The sequence below is a fragment of the Corticium candelabrum genome, chromosome 12 (genome assembly GCF_963422355.1).
Source record: "Corticium candelabrum chromosome 12, ooCorCand1.1, whole genome shotgun sequence".
Classification (NCBI taxonomy): Eukaryota; Metazoa; Porifera; class Homoscleromorpha; order Homosclerophorida; family Plakinidae; genus Corticium; species Corticium candelabrum.
This window is the reverse complement of record NC_085096.1, coordinates 207,943-235,000: the sequence shown is the minus strand read 5'-3', so window position 1 is coordinate 235,000 and position 27,058 is coordinate 207,943. Positions and strand designations below refer to the sequence as shown.

At 41.0% G+C, this 27,058-nt stretch overlaps 2 protein-coding genes and 2 long non-coding RNA genes across 4 annotated transcripts in view; 3 read left to right on the top strand and 1 right to left on the bottom strand.

The window, feature by feature from the left end:
- LOC134188241 (uncharacterized) overlaps positions 1 to 14,322 on the bottom strand; it is a 26,965-nt gene extending 12,643 nt beyond the window's left edge. The window contains exons 1-22 of the mRNA XM_062656439.1: positions 14,301 to 14,322; positions 14,137 to 14,210; positions 13,486 to 13,715; positions 13,278 to 13,341; positions 12,518 to 12,774; positions 12,237 to 12,442; positions 11,849 to 11,986; positions 11,639 to 11,719; positions 11,455 to 11,503; positions 11,140 to 11,284; positions 10,195 to 10,342; positions 9,209 to 9,338; positions 8,368 to 8,812; positions 5,152 to 5,694; positions 3,553 to 5,073; positions 2,927 to 3,383; positions 2,538 to 2,667; positions 2,371 to 2,483; positions 2,174 to 2,240; positions 2,019 to 2,112; positions 1,675 to 1,792; positions 1,203 to 1,288 (exon numbers count right to left, since the gene is read on the bottom strand). Coding sequence (XP_062512423.1) covers positions 1,203 to 1,288; positions 1,675 to 1,792; positions 2,019 to 2,112; positions 2,174 to 2,240; positions 2,371 to 2,483; positions 2,538 to 2,667; positions 2,927 to 3,383; positions 3,553 to 5,073; positions 5,152 to 5,694; positions 8,368 to 8,812; positions 9,209 to 9,338; positions 10,195 to 10,342; positions 11,140 to 11,284; positions 11,455 to 11,503; positions 11,639 to 11,719; positions 11,849 to 11,986; positions 12,237 to 12,442; positions 12,518 to 12,774; positions 13,278 to 13,341; positions 13,486 to 13,710 — 5,017 coding nt within the window. The 5' untranslated portion in view covers positions 13,711 to 13,715; positions 14,137 to 14,210; positions 14,301 to 14,322. The remainder of the gene's footprint in view (positions 1 to 1,202; positions 1,289 to 1,674; positions 1,793 to 2,018; positions 2,113 to 2,173; positions 2,241 to 2,370; positions 2,484 to 2,537; positions 2,668 to 2,926; positions 3,384 to 3,552; positions 5,074 to 5,151; positions 5,695 to 8,367; positions 8,813 to 9,208; positions 9,339 to 10,194; positions 10,343 to 11,139; positions 11,285 to 11,454; positions 11,504 to 11,638; positions 11,720 to 11,848; positions 11,987 to 12,236; positions 12,443 to 12,517; positions 12,775 to 13,277; positions 13,342 to 13,485; positions 13,716 to 14,136; positions 14,211 to 14,300) is intronic.
- A 233-nt stretch (positions 14,323 to 14,555) lies between these two features.
- Positions 14,556 to 15,932, top strand: LOC134187995 (uncharacterized). The gene is made up of 4 exons (XR_009971223.1): positions 14,556 to 14,681; positions 14,753 to 14,850; positions 15,502 to 15,578; positions 15,635 to 15,932. It is a non-coding gene; the product is annotated as an uncharacterized LOC134187995 (long non-coding RNA).
- Positions 15,933 to 16,103: 171 nt separating this feature from the next.
- LOC134188146 (uncharacterized) lies at positions 16,104 to 17,885 on the top strand. The gene is made up of 2 exons (XM_062656344.1): positions 16,104 to 17,204; positions 17,395 to 17,885. Exons 1-2 carry the CDS (start codon positions 16,112 to 16,114, stop codon positions 17,673 to 17,675), a joined length of 1,374 nt encoding a protein of 457 aa, XP_062512328.1. The 5' UTR covers positions 16,104 to 16,111; the 3' UTR covers positions 17,676 to 17,885.
- Positions 17,886 to 18,645: 760 nt separating this feature from the next.
- Positions 18,646 to 26,956, top strand: LOC134188027 (uncharacterized). Its single transcript, XR_009971235.1, has 6 exons — positions 18,646 to 19,105; positions 19,157 to 19,258; positions 23,726 to 23,946; positions 24,838 to 24,909; positions 24,975 to 25,122; positions 26,709 to 26,956. It is a non-coding gene; the product is annotated as an uncharacterized LOC134188027 (long non-coding RNA).
- The last annotated feature ends 102 nt before the right edge of the window (positions 26,957 to 27,058 follow it).

Below are 27,058 nucleotides of genomic sequence, written 5' to 3'. Positions count from 1 at the left end.
AACCAGAAATTAGGCCTGGTCATGTCTCCTCAGGAATTTTATGGATGCTCTTCGTATGTGGCTTGGCATTCCTGTGTTTCCATCTCCTCCTTCGGCCGTTAGGTGTCCTTGTAGTACCGTCATCAATACACATGGAGATCATGTCTTGGGTTGTGGTCATGGCTCACTAAGAAATAAAAGGCATGACACACTTTGTGACGTCATTTTCAACACAGTTCTTGTGGACAATCGCGACTGCAAGAAGGAGCAATGGTGCAACAGCCACAACAATGCCAGACTAGGGAATGTGTTTCATCCTGACTTCCTCCAGAGCCAAGCTGCGTATTTTGATGTGACAGTAGGAATTCCCTACAGGCATCATATCTCCTAGAATCAACCACCCAACCAGGAGCGGCAGCTGCTGGAGGAGACTCCAAGAAGATTGCACAGTATGAAGATGAAGTTAACGCAGCTGGATGTGACTTCTATCCTCTAGTTGTAGAGACTCTGGGAGTTTGGTCTCCCAGTTCTTTAGAGATTTAACAATTACAGCAAGAAGAACTGTTAAAACTACAGGGACAACGGTCTCTAAAGCTATCCAGCATTTACTGCAACAACTTTCTTTTAGTCTTTGGCAGTCTAATGCTAAACTGATACAATACAAAGTAACACACAAACAAATATACAAACACACATACAAACAACAAACAAAAAATAAACAAACAAATATAAAAACAAATATACAAACAAATATACAAACAAATATACAAACAAATATACAAACAATATACAAACAAATATACAAACAAATATACAAACAAATATACAACAAATATACAAACAATATACAAACAAATATACAAACAAATATAAAACAAATATACAAACAAATATGCAAACAAATATACAAACAAATATACAAACAATATACAAACAAATATAAAAACAAATATACAAACAAATATACAAACAAATATAAAAACAAATATACAAACAAATATGCAAACAAATATACAAACAAATATACAAACAAATATACAAACAATATACAAACAAATATACACACAAACTTGTACAAACAACAAACAAACAAATATACAAAAAATATACAAACAGCAAACAACCATACACAAACAACAAAAAACAAACCAATTAACTAATCAAACAATTATACAAAACAATACAAAACAAGACCAGTGCAGAAATCGAAAAGCATCACTCACTTTCTACACATCTGCATCCTTTTCGTAGAGCTCGAGCATAACCCTCTTCACTCGATTTACCTTTCAGTTGGTGCTCCATCAAGTACCTAAGCAACACTTAGGCTATAATGTCAACAATACAATGCCAAAATCTATGTCTTCTATTTTGCTTGTCAGTTTGTCTGTGTGCCAACCAACAAAAAGTCTGTCAGTTCCATTTGTCTCTCAAAATGTAATTTGCACACAAAGTTCTAGAGACACTAATTGGTACAACATAATATAACAAGCAAAGTACCTAGCCATTCATCAAGCCAGCAGCCTGTCTATATATCTATCTGTCTGTCTGTCTGTCTGTCATATGCTAATAATCACCAAGTTCTAAGACAATTGGGACCCAAGTCCATCTGTCTGTTTGTCTATCTGTCTGTAGGTATGTATGTATGTATATCTTTCTGTCTTTCCATTCTTATCAATAATGTAGTGAAATACTTACGTGTTGTGTGATGATGCAATATAATAGTGTGTGAGAGGTTGTGTCATGTCCTGGTAGACCGCTGTATGAATAGTATTAAATATGCCATTCTCAGCGCTCAACAAATACTGAGTAAAAGCTGCAAAAAAAACAGAAAGTACTTAAATCAATAAATCAGGAAGACACCCAAACAGACAGACAAACAGACAGATATACATGCAGACACACAGACAAACATACAAACACATGCACACATACATACATACATACATACATACATACATACAGACAGACAGACAGACAGAGAAACATACAACATACATACATAGAGACAGACAGACAAACAAAAAACAAACAAGAAAGACCTTCCAGTGTCAGCATTTTTGCATGTCTATCATCTGTGGTTTCTCCATAATGTTTGATAACACCTTCACAGAATTCTATGGATGGACTTGCAACCTAACAGTAAATTACACAACTAAGGTCTCATGTCATGTGAAAGTTTAAAATCACTAAAAACCTCTTGTTCAGTCGAGAGGAATAACAACAGCTCATCAGCAGTCAACCATTGTCTGTTGCTTGAATACCTGATATCCATTAGAAAGTTAGACAATTATACTAGATTAGCAATAGTGTGTGTGTGTGTGTGTGTGTGTGTGTGTGTGTGTGTGTGTGTGTGTGTGTGTGTGTGTGTGTGTGTGTAGGTTACACACTCACCTGTTAAACAACAACAATACTTCAGGTCTGCCAACCAATCCCTTAAAACACTTCTTAAACTGTTGATAATCAACCTGACTACAAGTTGACTTTCCTCCATTACCGGCAACTTCCTACCAAAAATCTCCAGATTGAGAACAAACGACAAACCAAACCATTCGACTAACTTTGAATCGATCTTTAATCGTGTTTGTTGGCACAGCAATGTTTAGCTTACGACACAGTTTAATCATTTCAGGTTCAGTCACAAAGCCTTTGTTTCCTTGGCTTGCCATTTGAAACATACTCCATATCCACGTGACATGTAGTCAAGGATAAAATCATTCAATCATTCAATACAGCAAATAAGACAAGTGTGTCTATGCATCATGTTGCAGTTCTAGATTTGTCTGGTTCGCCTGTCTATGATGTGTCAGTCTGTCTACCTGTCCATCTGTCCATCCATCAGTCTGTCCATCTGTATGTCCATCCATCTGTCTGTCCGTACTCGAGAGAATTTGCCTCTCTGTGTGTCTATTCATTAGCCAGTGTGTCTCATCTGTTAACCAAAGGATATCTCTCTTTCAACCTCTGTGACTTTGACTTATCTGGCAACATCACATCTGTCTCCTTTCCACTCGTGCTTTCCCATTCAGACCTCACAGTTGAACATGTTAACTCTCTTAATGTTTTGCCATCTCCTTTGTCTCTTGCCAACCAACCGTGACATGGAAAGTCATAAACGTTCCCTGTTGACTCGTCACACACTTGCACAGACTCAAGAAACCACGATGATCCAAATCCTTTATTGTCATGCCAAATTTTAATCAAGTTCAGAGGCCCAAGATTGAAAGGAATGTCAAATACGAAAATGTCTATTTGGTTGCGCTCAAATGTGTTGTCGCTTGTAAGTGACTGTTGAAGATGGAGCTCGTCAGATGAGTTGTCTTCTCCAAAAAGTGTTAGGAAAATGTTGGCTGATGTGCCAGCGTAACGTATGTCGCCTGTCTTGACTGTGATTTTGTAGTTGGTGCCTAACCAAGATTCATAAAATACATAAATTGCTTACTAAATCATAATCCATTCTCTCAATATGTCTGTCTGTCTGTCCATCCATCCGTCCGTCCTTTCATCTGTCTGTCTGTCTGTCTGTCTGTCTGTCTGTCTGTCTCTGATTCAATCATCCATCAAACTATATTTCACCTTGCCTAGATGGCACTCTTCCAGTCGACCTTGTCTTCAACTTTTCTGGCTCCAAAGCCATAAACTCCCTTTCCAACAAACCTCCGTTGCTCTGCTCATCAGACAGCCACTGCTGACACATAAACACTGTATTCCTCCCATCCAATACGTCCACCACCTCCACCTTCTCCAGATAATAATCTGATCCCAACAGACCTTTGTCTCTCCGCACCTTTAGCCGAGATATTTTCCCCAGGTCTGCAGCCGAAAGATTGAAAACGTCCACATGGTCTCGTTCAAATTTATCTTTGTGAGTTTCAGATGATCGAAGTTGTCTCTCTCCTGTATCACCCTTTGAACCATAAATTGTAACATAAATGTTAGCATTAGTTCCTGCAAACATGACGTTGCCAGTGAAGACATAGACATTGTAGTTCTTCAGTGAAAGCGTGTCCTGCCTTGTCACTGCTTTATGTTCATTTGCTGTGATCATTGGCACCAACTCCCTCACAATTTCCCCATCATCGTTGCTCCTGGATAGCCACTGATTGCATGGATACGTTACTATCTTGTCAACAGACCTCCACTGATCCACCCCATCTGCATTCTTCTCAGTAACAACACGACATAGCTCGACTTTGTCTACATGCCATGCAGAGGTGAAGCCACTGTTGTCATGACTGATACGCACTTTGTCTATAAACGAGCCAAGAAAAGGAGTCTCAACAACAAACGCATCCACTGATCCACGACTGAAGCAATTTGAGTTTGGTTTGGAAAGAGGCAAAGGCCCTGTGTTTACTTTATTAGATCCATAAAGATCAGCAAATACGTTAGCACTAGTTCCTCCGTGAACTATATCTGTGGTATAAACAGTCACTTCATAGTGCTGTGGCCCATCATCTTCATGGTTAATGCCGTCACCCATTGCTTCTTCTGCTAGCTCAGACAAAGATTGTGTACCTTCATGCTCGTCTTCTTCCGCCAATGCCTTCAGCTCAATGTCTGATGACGAAGAAGACAGAGCATCTTCATTCTCATTGAACGACTGTGTAGATGAGGTATCCTGTTTCACATCAACGTCTTTATTCACAGATGCTTCAGTAGAGGGCGATGTTTCCTCTTTAATTGGTTCCATAGAAGACAAACGTTCTGACTTGCTGCTGCGTACAGCATCTGCAGCCTTACCAGTGATTTCATCCGCTGACTGTGCATAGTCACTTGATTGAGAGTCTACATTGTCTGATGCTTGGGTCACGTGACTGCTAACATCATCATAAGGTTCACGTGCAGACACAGAGTCAATATATTTTGAGTCTCCGCTGTTGTCTAGTGCATTGTTGCTATCTCTGTCTATTAACAGATGGCCAGACTTGTCAGTACTCAACACATTGTGGTCTCCGTTTGTTGCTTCTTGCTTCGTTTGTGGCTCATCAAGAGAAATGTCACCCAGATCTGTTTTACTGTGATTGGTCAAGTGATCTGCAACTGTTTGATTTGAATATGCATAAAAATGTTGTTCTCCTACCTCAGTTCGATGCTCTGCAAGTAAAAAAGACAATACTGAACAACAAGTAAATAATGCCACATTTCACAGCTAGCCAAATATATTGTTTCCACCTTGCTCTCCTTGTTCTTGTCCCACTTGTTCTTGTTTTTGTCCCACTTGTTCTTGTTTGTCTTGCTCTGGTCCCACTTGTTCTTGTTTGTCTTGTTCTTGTCTTTGCTGATATTGTTGCTGTTGTTGTTGTTTTTGTTGTTGTTGTTGATCTTTCTCTTGTTCTCGTTGTTCTTCTTGTGTTGTCATGTCACTGACTTGATCATCAGAAGATGCTGCATGATCCTTTGAAGTGATCACGTGATTGTCTTGGTCAACTGTGACATCTTCTGCAGCATCTTTGTTTGAGATATTCACGTGACTATCCAAAGTAGCAATGTCACCTGTTGAAACAGCCAGGTTATCAAGAGACTGGTTGTTGTCATCTTGTGCATCTGACGACTGTAATGCTTCACTGATTGTACTTGCTGTTGATGAGCTACTTGATTTTCTTGGAGCGTCTGCCTTATTGCCACTTTCCAATACCACTTCACACTCTTTTGTCTCAAAATTGCTCTTCTGAGAATCTTCTTCTTCTTCTCTCATACTCTCATCCAACACCATCCCTATACAAATCAATTACAATATAATCAACTGACCAACTCCTCATACAAACACCATACAACACGATCACATGCAATTACATTATGATGTGTTGACACATTGAGCTAAAGTCATTCCTGCTATTTCAACTAACTAATATTTCATTTAACTGTTTTATTCACGTGCACACATACCATACACACACACACACACACACACACACACACACACACACACACACACACACACACACAAATGGACAAATGAACAAATGTCAAGCCCTCCACGTCATTCGTGAATGACGTCAACCTTAAGGTCAGTTGTGGAGATAGCTCCCCCTGCTTCTAGAGACAGGGCCTCCATGCGCTACGTGGAGGCTTAGGGCCAGCGCTACAATCCACCTGGAGCTTGGCCAGAGTCATCCAGGGGTACCGACTATGGCGCAGCTTTGGGACTGGACACCAAGGCCGACAAGTACACGTCTGCTGCATAATGTTAGGGCCAAGCCAGCGGTCATGTCCACCCCAGTCAATGACCAGGTACTCATTTATACTCCTGAGTTGAGAGAAGCAATTGTGTGTAAGTTTCTTGCTTACGGGAATTATGCCATAGCTTGCCATCACTGAGACTTAAACATGCAACCCTGTAAGGTCCCGGATGTTTTCATTCTCCAAATGCACTCTCTAACCAATTGAGCTATTACACCACACACACACACACACACACACACACACACACACACACACACACACACACACACACACACACACACACACACACACACACACACACACACACACACACACACACACACACACACACACACACACACACACACACACACACACACACACACACTGTTATTGCAGCCATTACCAGCATTCTATTTCACTCCGCCCTGTTTGACTAACTGCTTGGTATAAAAATTGATTGCTAAGTATCTTCTCAGCATATGCAGTTTAATACCATCAAAGTCTTTCCAACAATTAAATTTGTAAAATTTCATTTAATTCCATATTAAAATAGAACATGCTGAACTTTACAAATTCTACTTTTTAACATAAAAGATAAAACTCAAATTAATTAATTAATAACTTAATTTAACAATTATTAAATAAACTATCTACATTGCCCAGCTTCATCCGGGTGCATTAAATTGCGAGGAATTACCATGAAAGTATCTCGTTTAGAATTTTAGTTACAGTTAGATGTTGTAGGTAATTAGCAGCGAGTAGTCCATGTACAATTAGATTCCATATTGCACTTAATAGTTTGAATGTCATTCTTAGCAATCTGATCAATGTCGGACAGAATAGAGAGCTTTATCACTCGAGGGCTGACCACCGAAAGAAGACAAACCTATCGAAACCAACATTCAGTAGGTACGTCTGGAGAATTCAAGTGACAACGAGCCGAGCGTGAAAAAGTAGTAGGTGAACAAACATTTAGGATCTTGTCTTTATATATATATATATATTTAGAGAAAGCAAGTTTGAGAGATCGTGCTCGACTACACGATATCTGCTCCTCACGCTGGAGCATGGCTAAGGGCAATATCCAACCCCAATCTCAGCCTTGCCATGCTCCAGAGGGAGTTCATAATCGCTGTTCGCACATGGTTGGGGATACCTTTCTTCCCACCTCCTCCAAGCTCAAAGCGTTGTTCCTGTGGACAGGTTTTAGACAGTTATGGGAACCATCTACTGGGTTGCAGAGAGGGAAACTGGAGAAACAGACGACACAACGCTCTTGCTGACGTAGTATTTGAAGCACTATTATCTGATAATGCCAATTGTCGGCGTGAACAACGGCTTTGTGGTAACTCGAATGCAAGACCAGGAGATGTATACCATCCAGACTTTGAGAGAGGGCGACTGACTTACTTTGACATCACAATAAGAAATTCTCTCCAACCAACATATATGGTAAAGGCAGCTTGTCAAGCAGGGGTTGCGGCAGAAGCTGGAGAAAGAGAGAAAGACAGCTCATATAAAGACATTGTTAGTGAGAATGGAGTTGTGTTTTATCCACTAGTTGTTGAAAGTCTGGGCTTGTGGTCGCCGTCTAGTCTCCAGATTTTAAAATCAATCGCAGAAGAACAACATTCCACAGTCACCTCACAATGAGCCAGGCCACGTCCTATTTCCACCAACGGCTTTCTATTAAACTCTGGTTGTATAATGCAAAGATAATTCTAGAGAGATTGTCTGTAGATTGCTCTGATGACGTTCTAGACTTTTTGTAGAGTGGGGGGTTTGGGTTGGTTTTGGGTTAGTTTTTAAAAAGTAAAAAAATATAATATATATATATATATATATATATATATATATATATATATATATGTATAGATAGATATGTATAGATAATCAATTCAAAATTAAATTACAAATCAAATTAAAGCATCAATCCATAATTCATCAGTCTTTTGTGATAATCTTTATAAGCAGCTACAGACTACTGCCTGAATGTATGATGTCTCGTCTGTAAGTCATGCATTGAATATTAACACATTGGAGTGACATCACAGATGGTATAACACTTGCATAACGACAGAGTTACAAACAGCAATGTAAATTGACATCTGCACAAGTGACCACTACTTATTCAAATTTATTCAAATTTGATAAAATGTGTTTTTATTTGACAGTAAATATTTTTCAAAAAATAAAATACAAAACGTTAGTCATTAATATCACCTGATTCTTGATGCTCGGTAGGTATCATTTGCCTTGGTGTGGATGTGATAGTTTCTGTAGGCTTCCTGTCTGTCACACTGGATTTAGACTCCTGCTTGCGTATTGTCTCACAATTCAATATGGAAAACTTCCCACGTTGTTGCTTCTGTCGTCTCTTAGCTGTGGGAGGTCTGGGTGAGAAGGTTTGCTGCATGTTGGTTGACCTTTCTTCTCTCACTGCATTAATTGGAACATCCAGGACTTTGTGATGTGAGTGAGTGTTTGTTGTTGTGTCGTGTTCAGCTGGGAAAGTGTGTGGTAAAGGTGTTTGAGTTTCTACATTTCTGAGAGACTTTTTGTATTGTGTAAGTGTGATGGAAGAGCTACAACCGGGAAGCTTGTTTGAGAGCCAACTCTGACATGGAAATTCGTATGATAGCATTCGACAAACATCCAGTACAGAAAGCTGTAACAATGCAGTAGAAAGAGTCAAGCATGCTCTTGTCCGATCAAATGAGTAAAGAAATAAAGACAAAGACAAACAAACATGCAAACAAACACAAACAAACAGACAAACCCACAAATAAACAAACAGACAGACAGACAGGCACACAGACAAACAGACAAATAAACAAACAGACAGACAGACAGACAGACAAAAACAAATAGACAGACAACAAACACATAAACAAACAAACAGATAGACAAACATACAAACAAACATAACAAACAAACAAACAAACAGACAGACAAACAAGTAAACAAACAAACAGACAAGAAACAAACAAATAGACAAACAAACCAACACACAAACAAACAAACAGATAGATAACCAAAAACACAAACAAACAAACAGACACACCCAATACAAAAACTGTGCAAACACCTTCTTGAGTGACCAGTTTGGACTTGATCCAGAGTTATCATGACGAATCTGAACAGCCAAGATTTCACCCAAATCTCGCATCACGGTTACTGTGAAACTGTCTTTCCTACAAACAAAAAATAAAGGAAACTAACAAATCATTCAAAATCATATCTCACTTGATGCATTATGCTTATATGCACACAATAAATAAAGATATAATAACATCACACATCTGTGCGTGCACGCACACACACGTGCACACACACACACACACACACACACACACACACACACACACAAACACCTCCAAAACATTACAACCTCACTCTTTTGTGCTACGCAGATTGTAACAAAACATAAGGGCGCATTTCTTTACCTCCACTGGCTAATCCGGATAAGGCAATAGAAGTACTTCGGTAGAGCAGAAGTAAACTGGGTGGAAGCAAGAAAAAGAAATGCGATGGTAGAGGTGAACATGTGCAGTGTGTTGTTTGAGTAAATGGACAAAGTTAGTGAGATTTTGACTGCATTTTGAGCTGTTCTTGCCATTTCTCTGGCTAAGGAATCAGATGTCCTGATATCTCTTCTCTTTAATGGCTTGATATCTCTTCTCTTAGAGGTGACCAGTGACCTAGCTACCTCTACCGAACCTCCACTGGCTTAACAAGCGAGAGGGTGGTTGAATTGGTGGAGCTGGTGGAGCTCCACTGCCTTATTTGGTGGTGGTAAATGAAACGTGCAGAAACTCTACCTCCTCATCCAGATTAGCCAGTGATGGAGGTAAAAGAAATGTGCCCTAACTGTCAGGCATAATTTCCAACACTAAACCTGTTCTGTATAGTTATAATTACTAAAAATTAAAACAACAACACGCAATGTGAAACAACCTGTTTAAGTTAATTAAACATGAATAATAATAATTTGGGTTTTTAATTGTGAAATTTGTCTCTAAAAGTTTTAATTAACAAATTAATGTCTACCTCCCGGGTGAAAAATTTTGTCTTGAGCTGTCAAGAATGCATTCACGTGACGTGGCAATACTTCCGTGGAGCGTCGCATACACCACAGCCGTTGTACCCGCTCCTCTCTCTGTGCCAGTCACAGTTGTAACGACATAGCTTTGGAAACCTGGAGAACAAACAATAGGAAATGAATTGATTGAGCTATGTGTGTAGTAATAAGGTAGCAGGTGGGATATCATGGTCTTGAGCAACTGATTGACAGACAAGACAGATAGGCAGACACAGTGACACACCAACTGACAGACAAACAGACGATTAATTCTACTCGTTATGTATTAGTGTAATCTATTGTTGTAGTTGTGACACTTATTGTTCATTAGCCGTTACTTTAGTTTCGCTGGTATTAGCTTTGAATCTTGATGTATAAAATTATAAAAAGATTTGACAGACAGACAGACAGACAGACAGACAGATAGATAGACAAACAGACAGACGGACAAACAGACAGACTTTGAAGGAATCTCTAACTTTCCATCATTGACATGTGCATAGCATATTGAATACCAGACAATAGACTATTGCAATTAGTATGTAGCAGGTGTGTTTGCCACATATAAGATATGCACGATTGCTAATGAATGCATGCTATAGTACAGACGTGCAAGCACACAAGGTCAGTGTACTACAAATTCACTTCCTATGTTAAGCAAGCAAATGAACTAGCCAGCACTTTTCCTACTGATATTTTACTTGCTCAGGGCAGGCACCCAGGCATCAATTTCAAGCTTCAGTTGAAAGAGACATACATCGTACGTGCTGACTCAAATTGCTACTTTAATTAAGTTGAAAGATCACTATGTCATCCATGATAGACAGACACACAGACAGACATCATACTTTTCAACTCAAATTGTTACTTTCTTTGAAATATATTTTCGTCATACATTGTCTGTATTAACATACCAGATGTTTCTTTGAATGGTAGTTGTCTGACAGCTGCAATGCTTCTCACAACACGTTTGTCTCCCACTGTCGAGTCAAACCACATGCCACATGGAAAATACATTAAACTGTCATTATTCTTGTCCCTGACCTCACGCACAGACACCTTACACAAACACTTCAGTTACAACACAAACACACCTTACCATGTAATGCATCAATTCACGACATTGATTTACTTACTCACAGGAAGTAAATGTGCAACAGGTACATGCAACACAATGTAAAAAATTGTTTGATTCTTGCAATACAATCTTATGTGTTTAACTTGCTCACATGATCTAGAAACCACGATGGAGATGTTCCTGAGTCATCATGTTCGATCCTAAATATACAACCCAAGCTCAGGCAAATGTGTGTGTGTGTGTGTGTGTGTGTGTGTGTGTGTGTGTGTGTGTGTGTGTGTGTGTGTGTGTGTGTGTGTGTGTGTGTGTGTGTGTGTGTGTGTGTGTGTGTGTACCTGATTTGTTGCAGATTTCCTAATGACATTGACTTCATCTTGAATAGAGAAGTGGAGCCACGTATAAAGTTACCTGTAAGTCTAATGCAGTAAAATCCATCACGTAACACACACACACACACACACACACACACACACACACACACACACACACACACACACACACACACACACACACACACACACACACACACACACACAAGTACTCACTCGTTTCTTAGTTTCAGATGTGGTGTTGTACATTTGTCACCAGTAAGAGTCATAAAAACATTAGCTGTAGTGCCTCCTCCTCTTACATTTCCAGTATGTACGCGTATCTCATAGATGACATCCTTAGCTTGAGGAACACTGTTACAACAAACAAAATGTGAACTACAAGTAATGTGAGATGCATCCCTCCAATACAATAGTCTAGTGTATTGTGAGATGCATATCCCTCCAACACAGTAGTCTAGTGTATTGTGAGATGCATCCCTCCAATACAATAGTCTAGTGTATTGTGAGATGCATTCCTCCAATACAATAGTCTAATGAGATGCATCCCTCCAATACAATAGTCTAGATTACATAAGATGCATCTATTATCCAGTCCTCTTACATATCTGTTTGACTGTCTTTATCCTTCGTTTGACTCTCTAAACTTGATCCTCTACTAGATTTGTCCCATGAATGCCTCATCAACTTGTCCCTCATCTGTTCATCTGTGTCTTGACTTCTCACATTGAACTTATAAGTCGTACCTATTCCACTATGAACAACACGCACCTCATCAATAGACCAATCACCACCCTCAACCACCTTATGCTACACACAAATAAACCTCAAGTTAATAACAAAAACACAACAAGTTATGAAGACAGACTGCCATGAGGCGTAAACCTGTAATGATATCTTAATGATTTTCCCAATGTCAAAGTCTGAGATAGTAAAGACTTCAATTGTTCCACGTCTAAAACACCACGCATTTCGTGCCGTCACGCTGCCACCCTTCACAACTGCTATCCTCCCCAGTGTTAGATAGACGTTCCTGAGACGGCCACACGTTCCGGTCATCGATAGCCACACACAAGCTACAACATCTTCAGCAGAAGAACTTGACGTCTTGATGGCAACATGATACTGAACACCAGGTGAAACTGTGTGTAAGAAAAGTGAGTTAACATGTGATTTGTAACTATATGTGTAGACTCAAACAGTCAGATAAAATGCAGCATAAAGAGTGAGATCAGTACCTAAAAGCTAAAGAGTCATCACTCTAAACTCTAAACGTTGTAGGTCTGTTTCATTTATGTCTGTCTGTCTGTCTGTCTGTCTGTCTGCTTGTCTGTCTGTCTGTGTGTCTGTCTATATATCTGTCTGTCCAATCTGTTTGTCTGTGTGTCTGTCTATATATCTGTCTGTCCAATCTGTCCGTTTGTCTGTCTGTCTGTTGGTCTGTCTGTCTGTCTGTCTGTGTGTCTGTCTATATATCTGTCTGTCCAATCTGTCCGTTTGTCTGTCTGTCTGTTGGTCTGTCTGTTGGTCTGTCTGTCTGCCTGTCTGCCTGCCTGTCTGTCTAACTTACACAAACATTCTATAACACAACTACCATTGTTTATTCCTTTATCTTTTATCTATATTGAAATGTGTAAATGCTAACATTTCCGTTTGTTGTCTTCAACTGATGTACAACTGCTTGACGACGGAGACAAGTAGATACCCATCTGAGAAACACCAGACAATCAGCATTCACTATTACTTAATTTTAAGTGTGAAACTGAGTGATACAATTAGGAGTGCAACCACTCTGTTAGATATAATTAACAGCAAATCAAATCAACACAAACAGACAAGTTTTAATGCTGCACCTTCTTTTCAGAAGCGAGTTTGATAGCAGAGCTCTCTCGTTTCTTCTTGCGATGATCTCTGCATGCTTGCCATGGACCTCTATTGCCAGTTCGTCCATTAAGTGAAGACGAAAGAAGAGAAGGAGTTGCCTGAGGTCTACTGAGGAGTTCGGAGTATGGAGAGCAAATAGTCAGAGCATATTCGTTTGCAATAGAAGACGAGAGCCACGGGAATGGACCAGACATTTTACCTGTGATGAACCAAGAAAATACAGTGTGTGTGTGTGTGTGTGTGTGTGTGTGTGTGTGTGTGTGTGTGTGTGTGTGTGTGTGTATGTGTGTGTTGTGTGTGTTGTGTGTGTGTGTGTGTGTGTGTGTGTGTGTTGTGTGTGTGTGTGTGTGTGTGTGTGTGTGTGTGTGTGTGTGTGTGTGTGTGTGTGTGTGTGTGTGTGGTGTGAGTACATCTATTTAAATATATAATAACTCAATATAAATAGTTGTAGATAGCGTGCTTTCCTAGTTAGCGCGCGTTAAGAATCACAACATTAGGTAATTAATTAATCAATACATTACAAAACAGTGTGTTTGTTGATCTATATACCCTGACAGTTTATCTACTAACTGACAACGTAAAGTACGCTGCTGCTTGTCTGTCTGTTTAGCTTAGATCACCTTTTCTCGCTGTTCTTCCCGTCGCAACCAACACATCATCCGCAATCCAACTTTTCACATCTCCACAAAGCGATCTAAAACATTAGGAAACACGAAAGACGATGATCGCCAGCGCGACCGTTGATTTTGTCCGCCTTATTCACTGACTGCAGACAAACACTCACCCGCCTCCGATCACTGAGTTACCCGGAGTAACAGACCGCACGTGATCACAGGCCATGTCACCGCCAGACATCAGTTCGTCGGTCCCAGGGGACTGGTTCATGGCGACGAAAAACGCTTCGTATCACGCAGAGGTAGCACCTAGAAATGACTAGCATTCCTTAATTACCACATTATGCTTAGAAAGGATCATAAATTTGTTGTTTACCGTAGAGCGTTGCCCCCCGACTGTCAACGGTCGGGACTACGAGGCAACGAGTTAGATCCCGTATGTTTATCACGAGACCGTGAATCATCATTTCTTTCGTTTCCTTGTTGCGTACCTTCGCTTGTTCTCTACTCAATCGTTTCTCGATGACCGTTAAAGTGCACGTGTCGTACTGGTGAGTAAATGCGACGAGAAACGCTTTAGAAAACGAGTTTTCTTACGAAGTCTTCGATTTCTTGTGTTTAGTGGGGCCTGAGGATACTTGCCCCGGTACGAGGAGCTCGCGAAACTGATCAAAGCCTCAGTACCGGATGCTGAAGTGTCTGGAAGCGTCGGGAAAACGCGTAAGGCCAACGCACGTTATCTAGAACTAAAACCTGGCGGAGGGAAAGTCTGACTCTGGTGATGAATGAATTTCTTGGGATTGTGAGAGACAGAGTTTATGCTGCGATAACTAGAGGCGTTTAATTAGCATCTCGCGTCTGTACACCTGTGCAACTGTGCAGCTGCATGTAATATGTACTTGCAGGCACAGCTGCAGAGTTTGCTAAAGAATTTGGTACACGGGGAGGCGTTGGCTAAGTCACAATCATGAATGTAGTGCATTGTTTGTCGCTCAGTGTTCGGTTTGGCGTTTTCGGGTCGTTTTGACGAGCTCTGGCGGTATTGTCAAATGAGCATGCGCAGCCAAGTGTTGACATGGATACGTAGTCTCGCTATTTCTCCTCCCCTTTTCTATTTTTGGTAAGCGGGGGAATAGAAAAGGGGAGGGGCTGGCTGTGAGAGGTACAGTACAGTTATACTCCGTTTACACGAGCACGTGAGGGTATCATGTACTTACAAGCTCATAATTTAGGAATGGACACACACACAAATTTAAAATGTTATGGTACATTCATATTTCAACACACACACACACACACACACACACACACACACACACACACACACACACACACACACACACACACCAGTAATCTATAATGTTCATCCAGGTGACTTTGAGATCACAGTTAATGCCCAGCTCGTCTTTTCCAAGCAAGCGAAAGGCAATTTCCCAATTATGAAAGAAGTTAGTTATCAAGCTCAAGACGTTGGACATACATCTTCACGTCATTTCTTTTCCAGGTTGTTGCAGCAGTGGAGAAGGCTAACAAGGGTGGAACAATCTATGAGGATGAAATCAAACCGCAATCATCAAGCTGCATAATTTTGTAGAACTCAAAGCACTGCGTCTGTGTTGTTGTCGTTAAGCTTTGCGGTAGTTATAGATTTACTTTCTGACTTTTCTTCGTTGTGGTTTTTCTTGCTGTTATGACAGTCATAGCCAGAAATTTGTTGGCATGACTTGAAGTTGTAGCATTGACTAACCAAGTGGAAGGAATTCTTACGTAAATCGTTCAATTAAAGAGTGGATTTCTTGAAATTTTACTGACATGTCATTGTGGCTTTATGGCATGTGTAGTTGCACTTGTAGTTGAAATCGATATTTATTAAGAAATGCGGGGTAACAATCGTTTCACTGCGTGGTCTAACATGGTTGGTCATCATCTTAATTGCTTAACCTAATTAGCTGATGATCACACCATCCCATTGTTCTACCTCATGATGGCAGGTGGAGTGTTCTGTACCTTCCTTCTGTTGTTGGTTGCGTCACACAGTGATGCAGAAGAAAAATGCTTGCAAATCCAACTGGAGTGTGGCAGACATGCAGTGTGTGGTCCAATTCAGTCGAAGTACCTACAAGTTTGCGCAACCACTTTCGCAACAGGGAGGTCTTGTAGCAAAGTGTGCAAATCAGCACACATGCAGTTGCTCACCAATAGTATTGGCAGCAAGTACAACTACTGCGACTGCGAAACGAATCGCATTTGCTCGCTTTGGACGGCAAACCTGTTGAAGGCTTGCTACCGGGGTGTTCGCCCAGTAATTCCAAAGCCGACCACGCCTATACCAGAAGTAATTGCTACCCAACCGGAAGTTATGACTACTGAACAAGCAACTATGGCGACTACACCAATGAACTGTTTGGTTCTTCAGCAACAGTGCGGAGCAGATCAGACGTGTGGCCCACTTCAAACTAAATATCTACAAATGTGTCAAAGAAGCCTTGCTACAGGGATGTCTTGTACAAATGACTGCATAGCAGCACAAATGGAGTTGATGCGGAACGATATTGGCAGCTATTACAACAACTGTGATTGTGGAGGGAATACCATTTGCATGACGTACGGAGCAAATCTAGTGAAGGCTTGCTACACTCCGACTGATTCACCTCCTATGTATATGATGACAACGGAACCTCCTGCCTGTCCTCGAGAACAACCAAGCAAAATGCTTGTAGAGAAATCACCTCGTAATGTACGTAAGCTCAAGATGATTTCAGTCGGCACCACCATTCTGTACAAATGTAAAGGAGGATATGACTTAGTAGGGGATGCATCAAGAGAATGTTTGCCTAATGGCCAATATTCAGCAGAACTTCCAAGATGTGTCAAGTCTGCTGGATGTAAACGACAAAAGGTAAAGAGACCACTAGTTGAGATGAGCTCACCGAGGGTAAGGAGCAATGCTAAGACAATACCAGTGGGAACAACGTTGAGCTACAGTTGTAAGAAACATTACAGTCTTCGTGGTGACATGACTCGTGTTTGTCAACAAGATGGGCAGTATTCAGCAGAGATGCCACAGTGTGAAGGTACATGATGAAGCATATGACATGCCTGACTGACAGTCAACTAACCAACTAATTATAAGTGACCAACCAACCAATGACCTGAATTACTTGACCAACTGAGCAACTACTAGTAATTATAATCAGCTGACTTCCTGATCCATTCATGTTATTGTTATAACTCAAAATTGTGTTTTGTGTGATTGACTGTTAGTGAGCTGCATGAGTCACTGCACTGAATTGAAAGTGTCTGGCGGTACTGTATCTGTCCAACTGAAGAAAAAACTTGTCATTCGAGAATCAAAGAAAGTTAAAACTGTTCTCAGGAAAATCTGTGAGGCAAAGGTCAAATGCTCAGCAGGTCTGCAGCAAGTCACTGGGCCATCAAAACTTTACTGTGGAGCAGGAACAGAGAGGCTGGGCTGGGTTGATAACACTAATATGATGCACAGCAACGAGTTGAAGTGTGTGCTTGCTCCCACTGCAACTCCCTAAAATGGTGGTATAGTTGCACTATTGGACTTTTGTGATTGTTACCGAGTTTTGGGTAGTATATGTAGCTAGCGCAACTTGTTTGTTTGCTTGCTGATTGTCTTGATTATTAGTATTGTGATAAGAATGACATTGACATATCACACACAATTATAAGCTTCTGGGTATAGCTATAGCAATTAGCTATTTATTCACTTGTTGTTGTTCTTGGAATTTGCAACTGATTGTTCCAATATCTACATGTATTAATTTATTATGCTACTGCTGAACACTTCTGTGTGCTTTCTAGTCTGATAGTCATGCAACAGTCTCTAGAAATTTAGTCCTTTTGTAGTAAGACACAATCACTATGCTTGCATTGTTTAATTGTCACGTGCTTGTGCTCTGTGTGAAGTAAAAGCTCGCGTAAAAGGACCTCCCAAAGCGGATCCTGGAGGAAGGCCAGGCTATGGTGTCAAGGCAACTGTATTGTAAGGCTGACGCAGGGACGGCTGAACCGGGCGAAACTGGGCCAGGAGGGGCGGCACTGGGGCGGGAAGGGCGTAACCGAGCCAGGAAGGGCGGAACCGGGCCAGGAGGGCCTCCTCCAATATCGGGATTGGGGCTATGGCCTGGCCTTCCAATCCTGGATGATGATTGTTTGCAAGTAGAAATCCTAGTGATCATGAATGGGGTTGCAGTTGACTCGCTTGATATACACTGTTGTGATCATTTGTGTGCATGCTGCTCTGGCTACCTCACAGATTAAAGGAGCATTCCGGAGATATGCGCTAGCTGCTGGCTCCGTCTTCGCTTCGCTAATGAAATATATACTATCTCGGAGCAAACCCGAAAGATGTACGTTCAGAACGTTTAAAACATAGAACAGCCGGGGCCGTTTCAAGAATTTCGTCCGCCAAGTGAAACATTTCTTTGCGCGCCATCAGATCACGTGAGCATTACTGACGTAATCACGTTCCCGCAAATGGGTCTCTCTGTTGTTTCCGTCGCTCTAAGAACGGTGGAAACGGTCGTGCTACTTTCAGACTGTCTACAGACTGACCATCTTTTCGTGCGATTTATTTCCGTCCTGCAACATTCGAGAGACTAGCTATAGGTGTTTTGTGAGATTCTTTGGCGTTAATTAATTAAAGGCAGTGGACGCTGTCGTCGATTGTGTTCTAACAGATTACGAAGCACTCATCCGTACGCAGGAACACTTTCTGCGAAGCGGGGCCCACTTTCTTTAGTGCCCGGATAAACGTCCCGTATACGCTGTAATCTGCACGTGATGTTGGCAGAAGGAACGTGACATGGTTGTATTGTTGTTTGCGTTCGTTGACTACTGCGCACCTTGCGACGCCACACCATTGACGTTGCTGAAGCGGTAGCTGCGTCGTAATGTTCGAACTCGGGGGCCATCAAAGCACATGCGCACAAAGTAGCTATAGCAGGTAGGCTAGACGTTTCGTCTACCTTACGTTGTGATAACTTATTTTTCTTAGTTCATAATTCAGCAGAAATCTGCGTCAGTGCACTTGCATCGCAAAAGGAGCTGTTCCAACTTTCAGCTGTTCAACCAGAGACCTCTTCAAACTGGTGTACACGTAATACAGTTAGCTATCTATTAAAATATGCAGACTACTAGTAGCTAGACTACGGTACGTATAGTCACGTAGACATAGATTAACTTTTTAGCTCTTTAGGAACATTGCATGGGCTTACACGTAATCTATACCTTACATTGTGTATCTATAGTAAACATGCTTCTAAGTATAAAGTTTATAATAAAGTCTGTCAAGCATTTTTGCTGTTCTACCGAATACTGGCGGACAGACTGTGCTGTCTCTTTATCTTTTGTATTCGCTTCGGCATCACATACCTACTGACAGAAGGAGTTGTGTGAGTTGCTCTCCTACTATTAAACACACTGGGGCGGCCAGCTTTTGCAGGAACAGAGCTTGAATTTTTTACATGTTTTCGTCTGCTGAGGGCTGTAGGCTGCACCTGAATTCTTTGCCTGTGCTTTGTTATCCCTGTATGACTGCCAAAAGTGTGTAATGCTGAAACCAAACGCTGCTGCTTGGTCGGTGGATGTGTTGATTTTCCTCGACATTTCCAGTAGTTTTCACAAAACTTTTTAACAGCTATCAGATACCCATCATTATTTGTCATGTTGGGGGCAAGTCCAGTTTCTAGGTCAACCATGACTTCATTGAGACTTGTTTTGACTGTCTCGATTGTCTGATTCTTGTCTTCACCACTACTGAGTATTTCAGTCTCTTTCATGGTTGTTTTCTGCCTTTTCTGTTGGAACAGATCATCATCCAGCATGGCCGATTCTTTGAAAGAATGCCGTATGTCTTCATTATGCCATTGAATATCAACAGAGAGGGACTGCAAGTACTCTTCATCTGACTTTTGGTGAAGACTGCTGTAGAAGCTAATGGGTTGGCAATCTTTTTCAAGAGCTATGCCTGCAAGGAGCTGGCGTCCTTTTGGGGAATCAGTTGGAATCTTGTTGATGGTGGACTTCATGTATTTTGTTGCTGCAACGAGCTGGTGTTTACATGGTGTTCCATTGTATCCTACCGGGCAAGAGCATTCCCCTAGTTGCAAGTCTACTATCCAGTGGTTGTGTGGATCTGTGTGGCTTCTAACCATGTATACATCAGGGTCTTCTTCTGTGGCTATTACATCATCGAAGGAAGTGCCACCAAGCTTCACACCAGCTAATGTATATTTTAATGACACGAAGTGATCAAGTCTGTTACTTGCCAGTGAAAGTAAGCGGGCGCTGATAATACAACTCCATTGTTATATGCACCATTTGGAATAACTGTACAGCATTCCAGGCCTTCTGCCTTTGAAACAGAATGTCTTTGATTATTCTTATGCTTGCTTCAGAATAATTATTCGTGTAGTTTCCTCGTGTTGGGAATTGTGTCCGGAAGCATAAAGCCCATTCTTCTTTTCGCTGCCAGTAACTGTCTATCCGTTTTTTGAAAACAGGAAATTGACTGCTTTCAATTTCAGCTTTTACATTCATTAGGGCTTGCTCTGAAGATGAGTACAGAAGGCATTTTATGAGCAGCATACAAGTTACCCTGTCGTTTCCTGTTACCCTGGACTTATCACTCCACAGCCAACGCCACATGCTTTGGAGGAAATGGAACACACAAAGATGCAGTTGTGCTTTTGGCCATACTATCTGGAGTGCTCTTCGTTCACTTGCAGAGTCATCAGTTAAAATTGTTAACGGCCCTGCAATTTTGCCTCTTCCAAAAAAGGCATAGTCAGGTAGGATGCTGACAAGTGCTTTAAACGCAGCTGTAAGAGTCTCTACATCTTCACTTGAAGCCATCACACACCCTAACGGTACAGCTCCTGCAACAGTGCTACAGCTGAGTACAAACACTGCAGTGTTTAAGTTGTCTAAGCTGGCTGTAGAATCGCAGTAGACCATTTCACTGCTTTGGTACAATAGTTTGTGAGCTCTCGCCATTAAGGGTGTGACAACTGCTAAAAGGAATGGAACATTGTGAGTGACTTTTTTAACTTTTGGTGGATGTTCAGGAGCCATTGCTTCTTTGGTCTCCTCAGCTGACTGATAAAGTTGAAGAAACGCTCTGCCGTTTTCTGAGCTATGGGCTTCATTAAATTGGTTTACTTCTAGCGATAGACGCTCAAACATTAATTTGCCATTTTCAGGGCCAACACACTTCTGTCTCCATTTTTGAAACAAGCGTTGGACATCCTGGCAGTTGGGGTTGATGGACCGATCAGCAAGTGCAACTTCAACATCTGAAGTGCCAAATTTTAGCTGTAGTCTGTTAACATATTCATGTCGAGCTCTGGCTGCTGAGTATCCTGACTCCAACAAATTGTTGTACTCCTCTTTGGCGCAATTAGCAACAGGCCTGCAACTAAGTGCATGTGCACTATTTACAGGGTGGTTGTGGCTATACTGCATGTCAATCAGACATGCTTTGCTAGGATGGTTGGCAATAACCAAGACTAGGCTAGAATAGACTCGCACTCTCAAGGTACTTGGACACTTTGTTTTCTTCATTCTGGTGCTCTTGAACATACGTGATGGTGGAATTTGGGACTTCATTTTCTCTTGGGTTTTAGTTAGTTTCTTTTGCTGGTGGTGACAGTGTCGCACTGTTTTAAACAGAACTCTTTGACCTGATGGTTTGACTCCTCTTGTTACTCTGTATGTTGTTTTTGAGATTTTTTCAAAGTCTTCTATCCATTGCACTGCTGCTTGAGGAGTGTTTGCATTTGTCCATACTGTTAGTGTAAAGTTGTAGGACTCTGCTTCCAAGAAAGCATCTTGCTCTTTCTTGCTGTGCTCAACAACAAGGTAGCTGTAGTTTGCAGGGAATAGGTAAGCTATATCCTGAGGTAAACCAAGGTTCACTTCTATTGGTGGGTTTGTTTTCAGCCTGGCTTGGTCACTAACGCTAATGATGTTGCTAGGAAGGGGGCTTTGCAGAGGACTTTCAACAGGTGTGATTTTATCACACAACATAGTATCTTGGTTGTTTGGTTCTTTAGACAAGAGGCCCGTTGCAGATTGGTAGGCTTCTGTCTTATCACTGTCCCTGGCATGTGAATGTGTGATTGACAGTCTGCCAGGCACATCTACTTTTGGATGGTTAGTTGCTGTTGCTGCAGCCTGAAGAAGTCCCAGTACATCAGAGCTCACCTGCTTCTTTTTCAAGCTAAGGCTGAGTAATCGGCTGTTTCTGTTTTCCTGCGAAGGCTTAGGAAGTGTCTTCTTGTTGTCAAACGCTAAACTGCTGACAACATTTTGAATGTCAATCTTGCCTCTGACTAACCAAACTGCCAAGACAGTCCGTAAGTAATGAGCATATGCACTTGGCTGGTGGTAAATACGAAGTAAAGATTTTAGAGGATGGCATTGAATTTGTGGAAGGCGAACATACGGCCAAACTTCATTTGGACCAAATGACACAGTAGCAACGAACATGAATGCAATCACACCACAAGATGATGAATCTGTTTGCACTGGGTAATTGCAGCATTCGCGGGAGCAAGCATGTTTGCCATTTCTGTCAAAAGTGGGCCTGTGCAAGTTGAAGATGCTTTGAGGTATTCCAATCTGCTCTCCCAATATTTTTTGCAGTTCAGAGAATGTCTGCTTACATTCCAAAAGGAGGTTGGGGAGCACTGGATAGCCAAGGGAATCGCCATAGTAGGACAAGTTGGTTGATACGTCTGTAACAAGCACAGTCCAGTGATTGCCTCCAAGGATTTTGTTAGAAGCAAAAGCAGTGCCAGACAGTGGATCAATGCTGACATTTACAATGAAGAAAAGCAAGCGAATGCTACTTCTGCCGTTTAGTGCAGTAGAAACATAGTTTGTCATACATCTTTTGTTGTATTCAGACAACACAAGCGACATACAGTCATTTGATGAGTTGTTGACAAGTCTGGACAAACTATCAAGAAGGTCATCTGTCAGCCATCTTGTGCATGCCAACTTTGAAAACTGATGGGTGCTAATGCTTTGACATGCTATAGCCAATGGTGGCTGATTGAGCAGTATGTCTCTGAACTGTTGAATGGTATCACTATTAGGATGTTGAATATTCAGAGTGCTTGGAAGTTGGCATGTCTCATCAAACCACTCTTTCTCCTGATGCACCTAGCAATAACACACCGTGCTTTAATGTTATGATTATTCTAGGATATGTAGGCTAATTGTAGGGTTTGTGCATACCGAGCATGCGCATGTGTGTGTGTGTGTGTGTGTGTGTGTGTGTGTGTGTGTGTGTGTGTGTGTGTGTGTGTGTGTGTGTGTGTGTGTGTGTCTGTCATGAACAATGTAGAGTAGAGGACTTTCTTATATGACAAAGATCTTCAGCATTATGTTCATTGATTTAGAAATTCTAGAAGTGTTACCCTCTTGCAACTAGATCATGTAATAGTGTTTATCGGTGTCTGTCTGTCTTTCTGTTTGTCTGTGTGTGTGTGTGTGTGTGTGTGTGTGTGTGTGTGTGTGTGTGTGTTTTGATCGTGTGGGAATTGTGTTGATTGTCTAGATTCTTTCTCATTTGAATTGTCAAAGTTGACTCCCAGTAATCTAATGTCTTTGCTGTTCAACAACCGATAACCACTTCAACTGCTGTGAGTGTGAAATTGGTGAATGAAGTCAAGGAGGGACTGGGAGGTGTGACAGCCGATGGGGATCAACAGCAATGAGGAGTGGTGAACGTGAAGGATGAGAAGTCGGCTGTTGTGGAGGACAAAGCAGCAGCATTGGGTACAGATTGTAGTGACTGGATCGTGTAGCACGTGTTTGCTGATAGAGTGATGGATAACCAGACAACGGATAGACTGACACTGTCACAGACAGATGGATAGACGGACAGATGGACATACACACAGATGTACAGACAGACAGATGTACAGACAGACAGACACAGAGACGGACAGATGGACAGACTCATACAGACAGATGGACAGACTCACAGACAGAGAGATAGACAGGCACACAGACAGACAGATGGATAGACACACAGACAGGCAGATGGACAGACAGACAGACAGACAGACAGACAAATGGAGAATCAAAGTGACTAGCCTCCACCCTGTCCTGACTCTACTTCCTGTCTGTACACCATTATGCAACTTCCACGTACGGACGGGACGGACAAAATAGCACTTATCTATAGATGTTTGGATGGATGGATAGACAATGGACAGACAGACAGATGGAGAGAAGGACAGACAGAGAGATGGACATACATACATACAGACAGATGAACAGACAAACAGACCGACGGACAGACAATGGGCAGACTTACAGACAGACAGACAATGGACAGACAAGTAGACAAACAGACAGAAAGATAGACAAACAATGGACAGACAGACAGAGGACAGACAAAGAGATGGAGATACAAACAGACTGATGGACAGACAGACAGACAGACAATGGACAGACAAGTAGACAAACAGACAGAAAGATGGACAAACAATGGACAGACAGACAGAGGACAGACAAAGAGATGGAGATACAAACAGACTGATGGACAGACAGACAGACAGACAGTTGATTGGCTGACAGATTCATGAATGAAAGAAGACACTAATCCTGTACAATCCCTCCATCCCTCCACAGTAAAGATCTACATTTTGTATTTTGTTTCAGTTGCTGTCAGACCGTCTGTTCGTGCTTCTACCAACTTGGTTCAAGCACAGGACACAGAGACACCAAATTTCCGTGAGAATCACTCTTGTGTGTTGCTTGGCTAACTATCAGTAATGAGAACTCGTCTCTTGTGTCAGTTGGAGTTGTAAAGGGATGACATCTGACGTGTGCTTTAGGAGCATCTTCTTCTGCGTGCAGTTTGGCATGGGAATGGTCTGCTAACCACATAAATCAGGAATTGAGTATAGCAATTGAGTTTTAGAGCCGCAGTTGAAAAAATTCTTGGTACGTTTCAAATAAATAAATAGATTTTGGGCAAGGATTCACTTAGCAAGATTGATATTCTAAACATTTGTGTGTAAGCAATGCTAGCATGTATACCTTGGTTTTATCAACATTTGCTTAATATTTAATTTAAAGAATTTAGAGAAATTTTTAGAATAATTTGACGTGTGCTGGTGTGTGCTGGGTTTGATAGTTAATTAATTCAACATCTAAAATTTAGTTTCAATCATTTGTCTGTTAATTTACAGTTTGATAATGATTTATACAGCCTACATTGATTGATTTATACCGCCAATTTATATATAGTCAATATTATTGTATACAGGCAATATTGATTGATGTATACTGTACAGTAAATATTGATTGATATATACATTAGCAATACTGTTGAGCTTAACCTTGTTTCGAAGACTGACATTCTCTATTTCAAGTTAGTCAAGAAGCAGCAAGACGTCTATGTGGAAACATGGATTATTTTGGTGATCTTGTTCTTTAGTGTGGACATAGACTTTTTATGGATAAAACCCCATGATGCAACCAGTGAAATTATTTGGAATGCACTGCTTGTAGATAACAAGGAATTCAAACGAGAACTAAAATGAAGGAGCGAGCAATAATAGTCTTACTATATATCAACCAATATTGACTGTGTACATCAATCAATATTGACTGGCCGTATAAGATCATATTGACTATATATAAATAGACTGTATAAATCAATCAATGTAGGCTGTAGAAATCATTATCAAACTGTAGATTTACAGACAAATATGATTTTAGGTATAATTTTACATGTTGCATAAACTATCAAACCCAACACACCTCAGATTATTCAAAAAATTTCTCAATCTTTAAAATTAAGTATTAAATAAATGTTGGAAAAGTGAGGTATGCTATACGTTCTTTACATATACTTTACATGCATACGATACATGGTTTGGTTGCAGCCAATAATACAGAATGAGGATGTGCATGTGTAGAGGTATGGTTGGCGTGTGAGGGTCGCCTCGTGATGAATTTGAAGCTAAAGAAGAGATCTCATTCTAGGAACACTTTCACTTGAGAGAGGACTGCAATTTGCGTCTGTAATTTTTGGAATAAGTTTATTTCTTGTGGCAGGGTACAAGACCTACGATACCACAAATATGACTCAATGTTAACTAATTAAGTTGTCAATATTACAGATAATCGTGAAATATTGGATTGGCTACGTGTATCGATCAGTATCGGCTTGTATTGGTCTAGATTATCAGTTATTGGAGAATAAGTAAAACTGTTTTATCAGTGAAACTTTAGCAAGAAAAGGTTTTTGTACATGTTCCAGTGCAGGCGTCTATGTATGTTTTGCCTTTAACAGCCAGTGCTGCAAAAATGGTGCAGCTACACTTTTCTGTGGTGTTCTGGACAGCAACAAATGTCCATATATATTGGTCCCTTGAAAATCAATGGTTCAGCGAGTGTGGTCCATGTCATTACACTGTACAAGTAACCAGTTCATGTACTGTACAGTCTTTTAATTAATTGATTAATTAAATGAAAAATTTTACCAAAGAAATGCTATGCTTAATATTTTGCATTGTGTGTAGGACGTGTGAAGAAGATTGCTTATATTTGGAAGGTTGGATCAATGAATGGCATGTCAAAGTAGTGTCCAGCAAAATCACACCACTATTCAAGCTGCTAGTGCAACAGCTGTGACATTTGTTTACCAGTTTACGATGCTGTATAATTCAATTCTAACCAGTTATAGTCATTACCGGTTGGATATAATAATATAAATACACACACACACACACACACACACACACACACACACACACACACACACACACACACACACACACACACACACACAACACACACACACACACACACACACACACACACACACACACACACACACACACACACACACACACACACCACATGTATAATA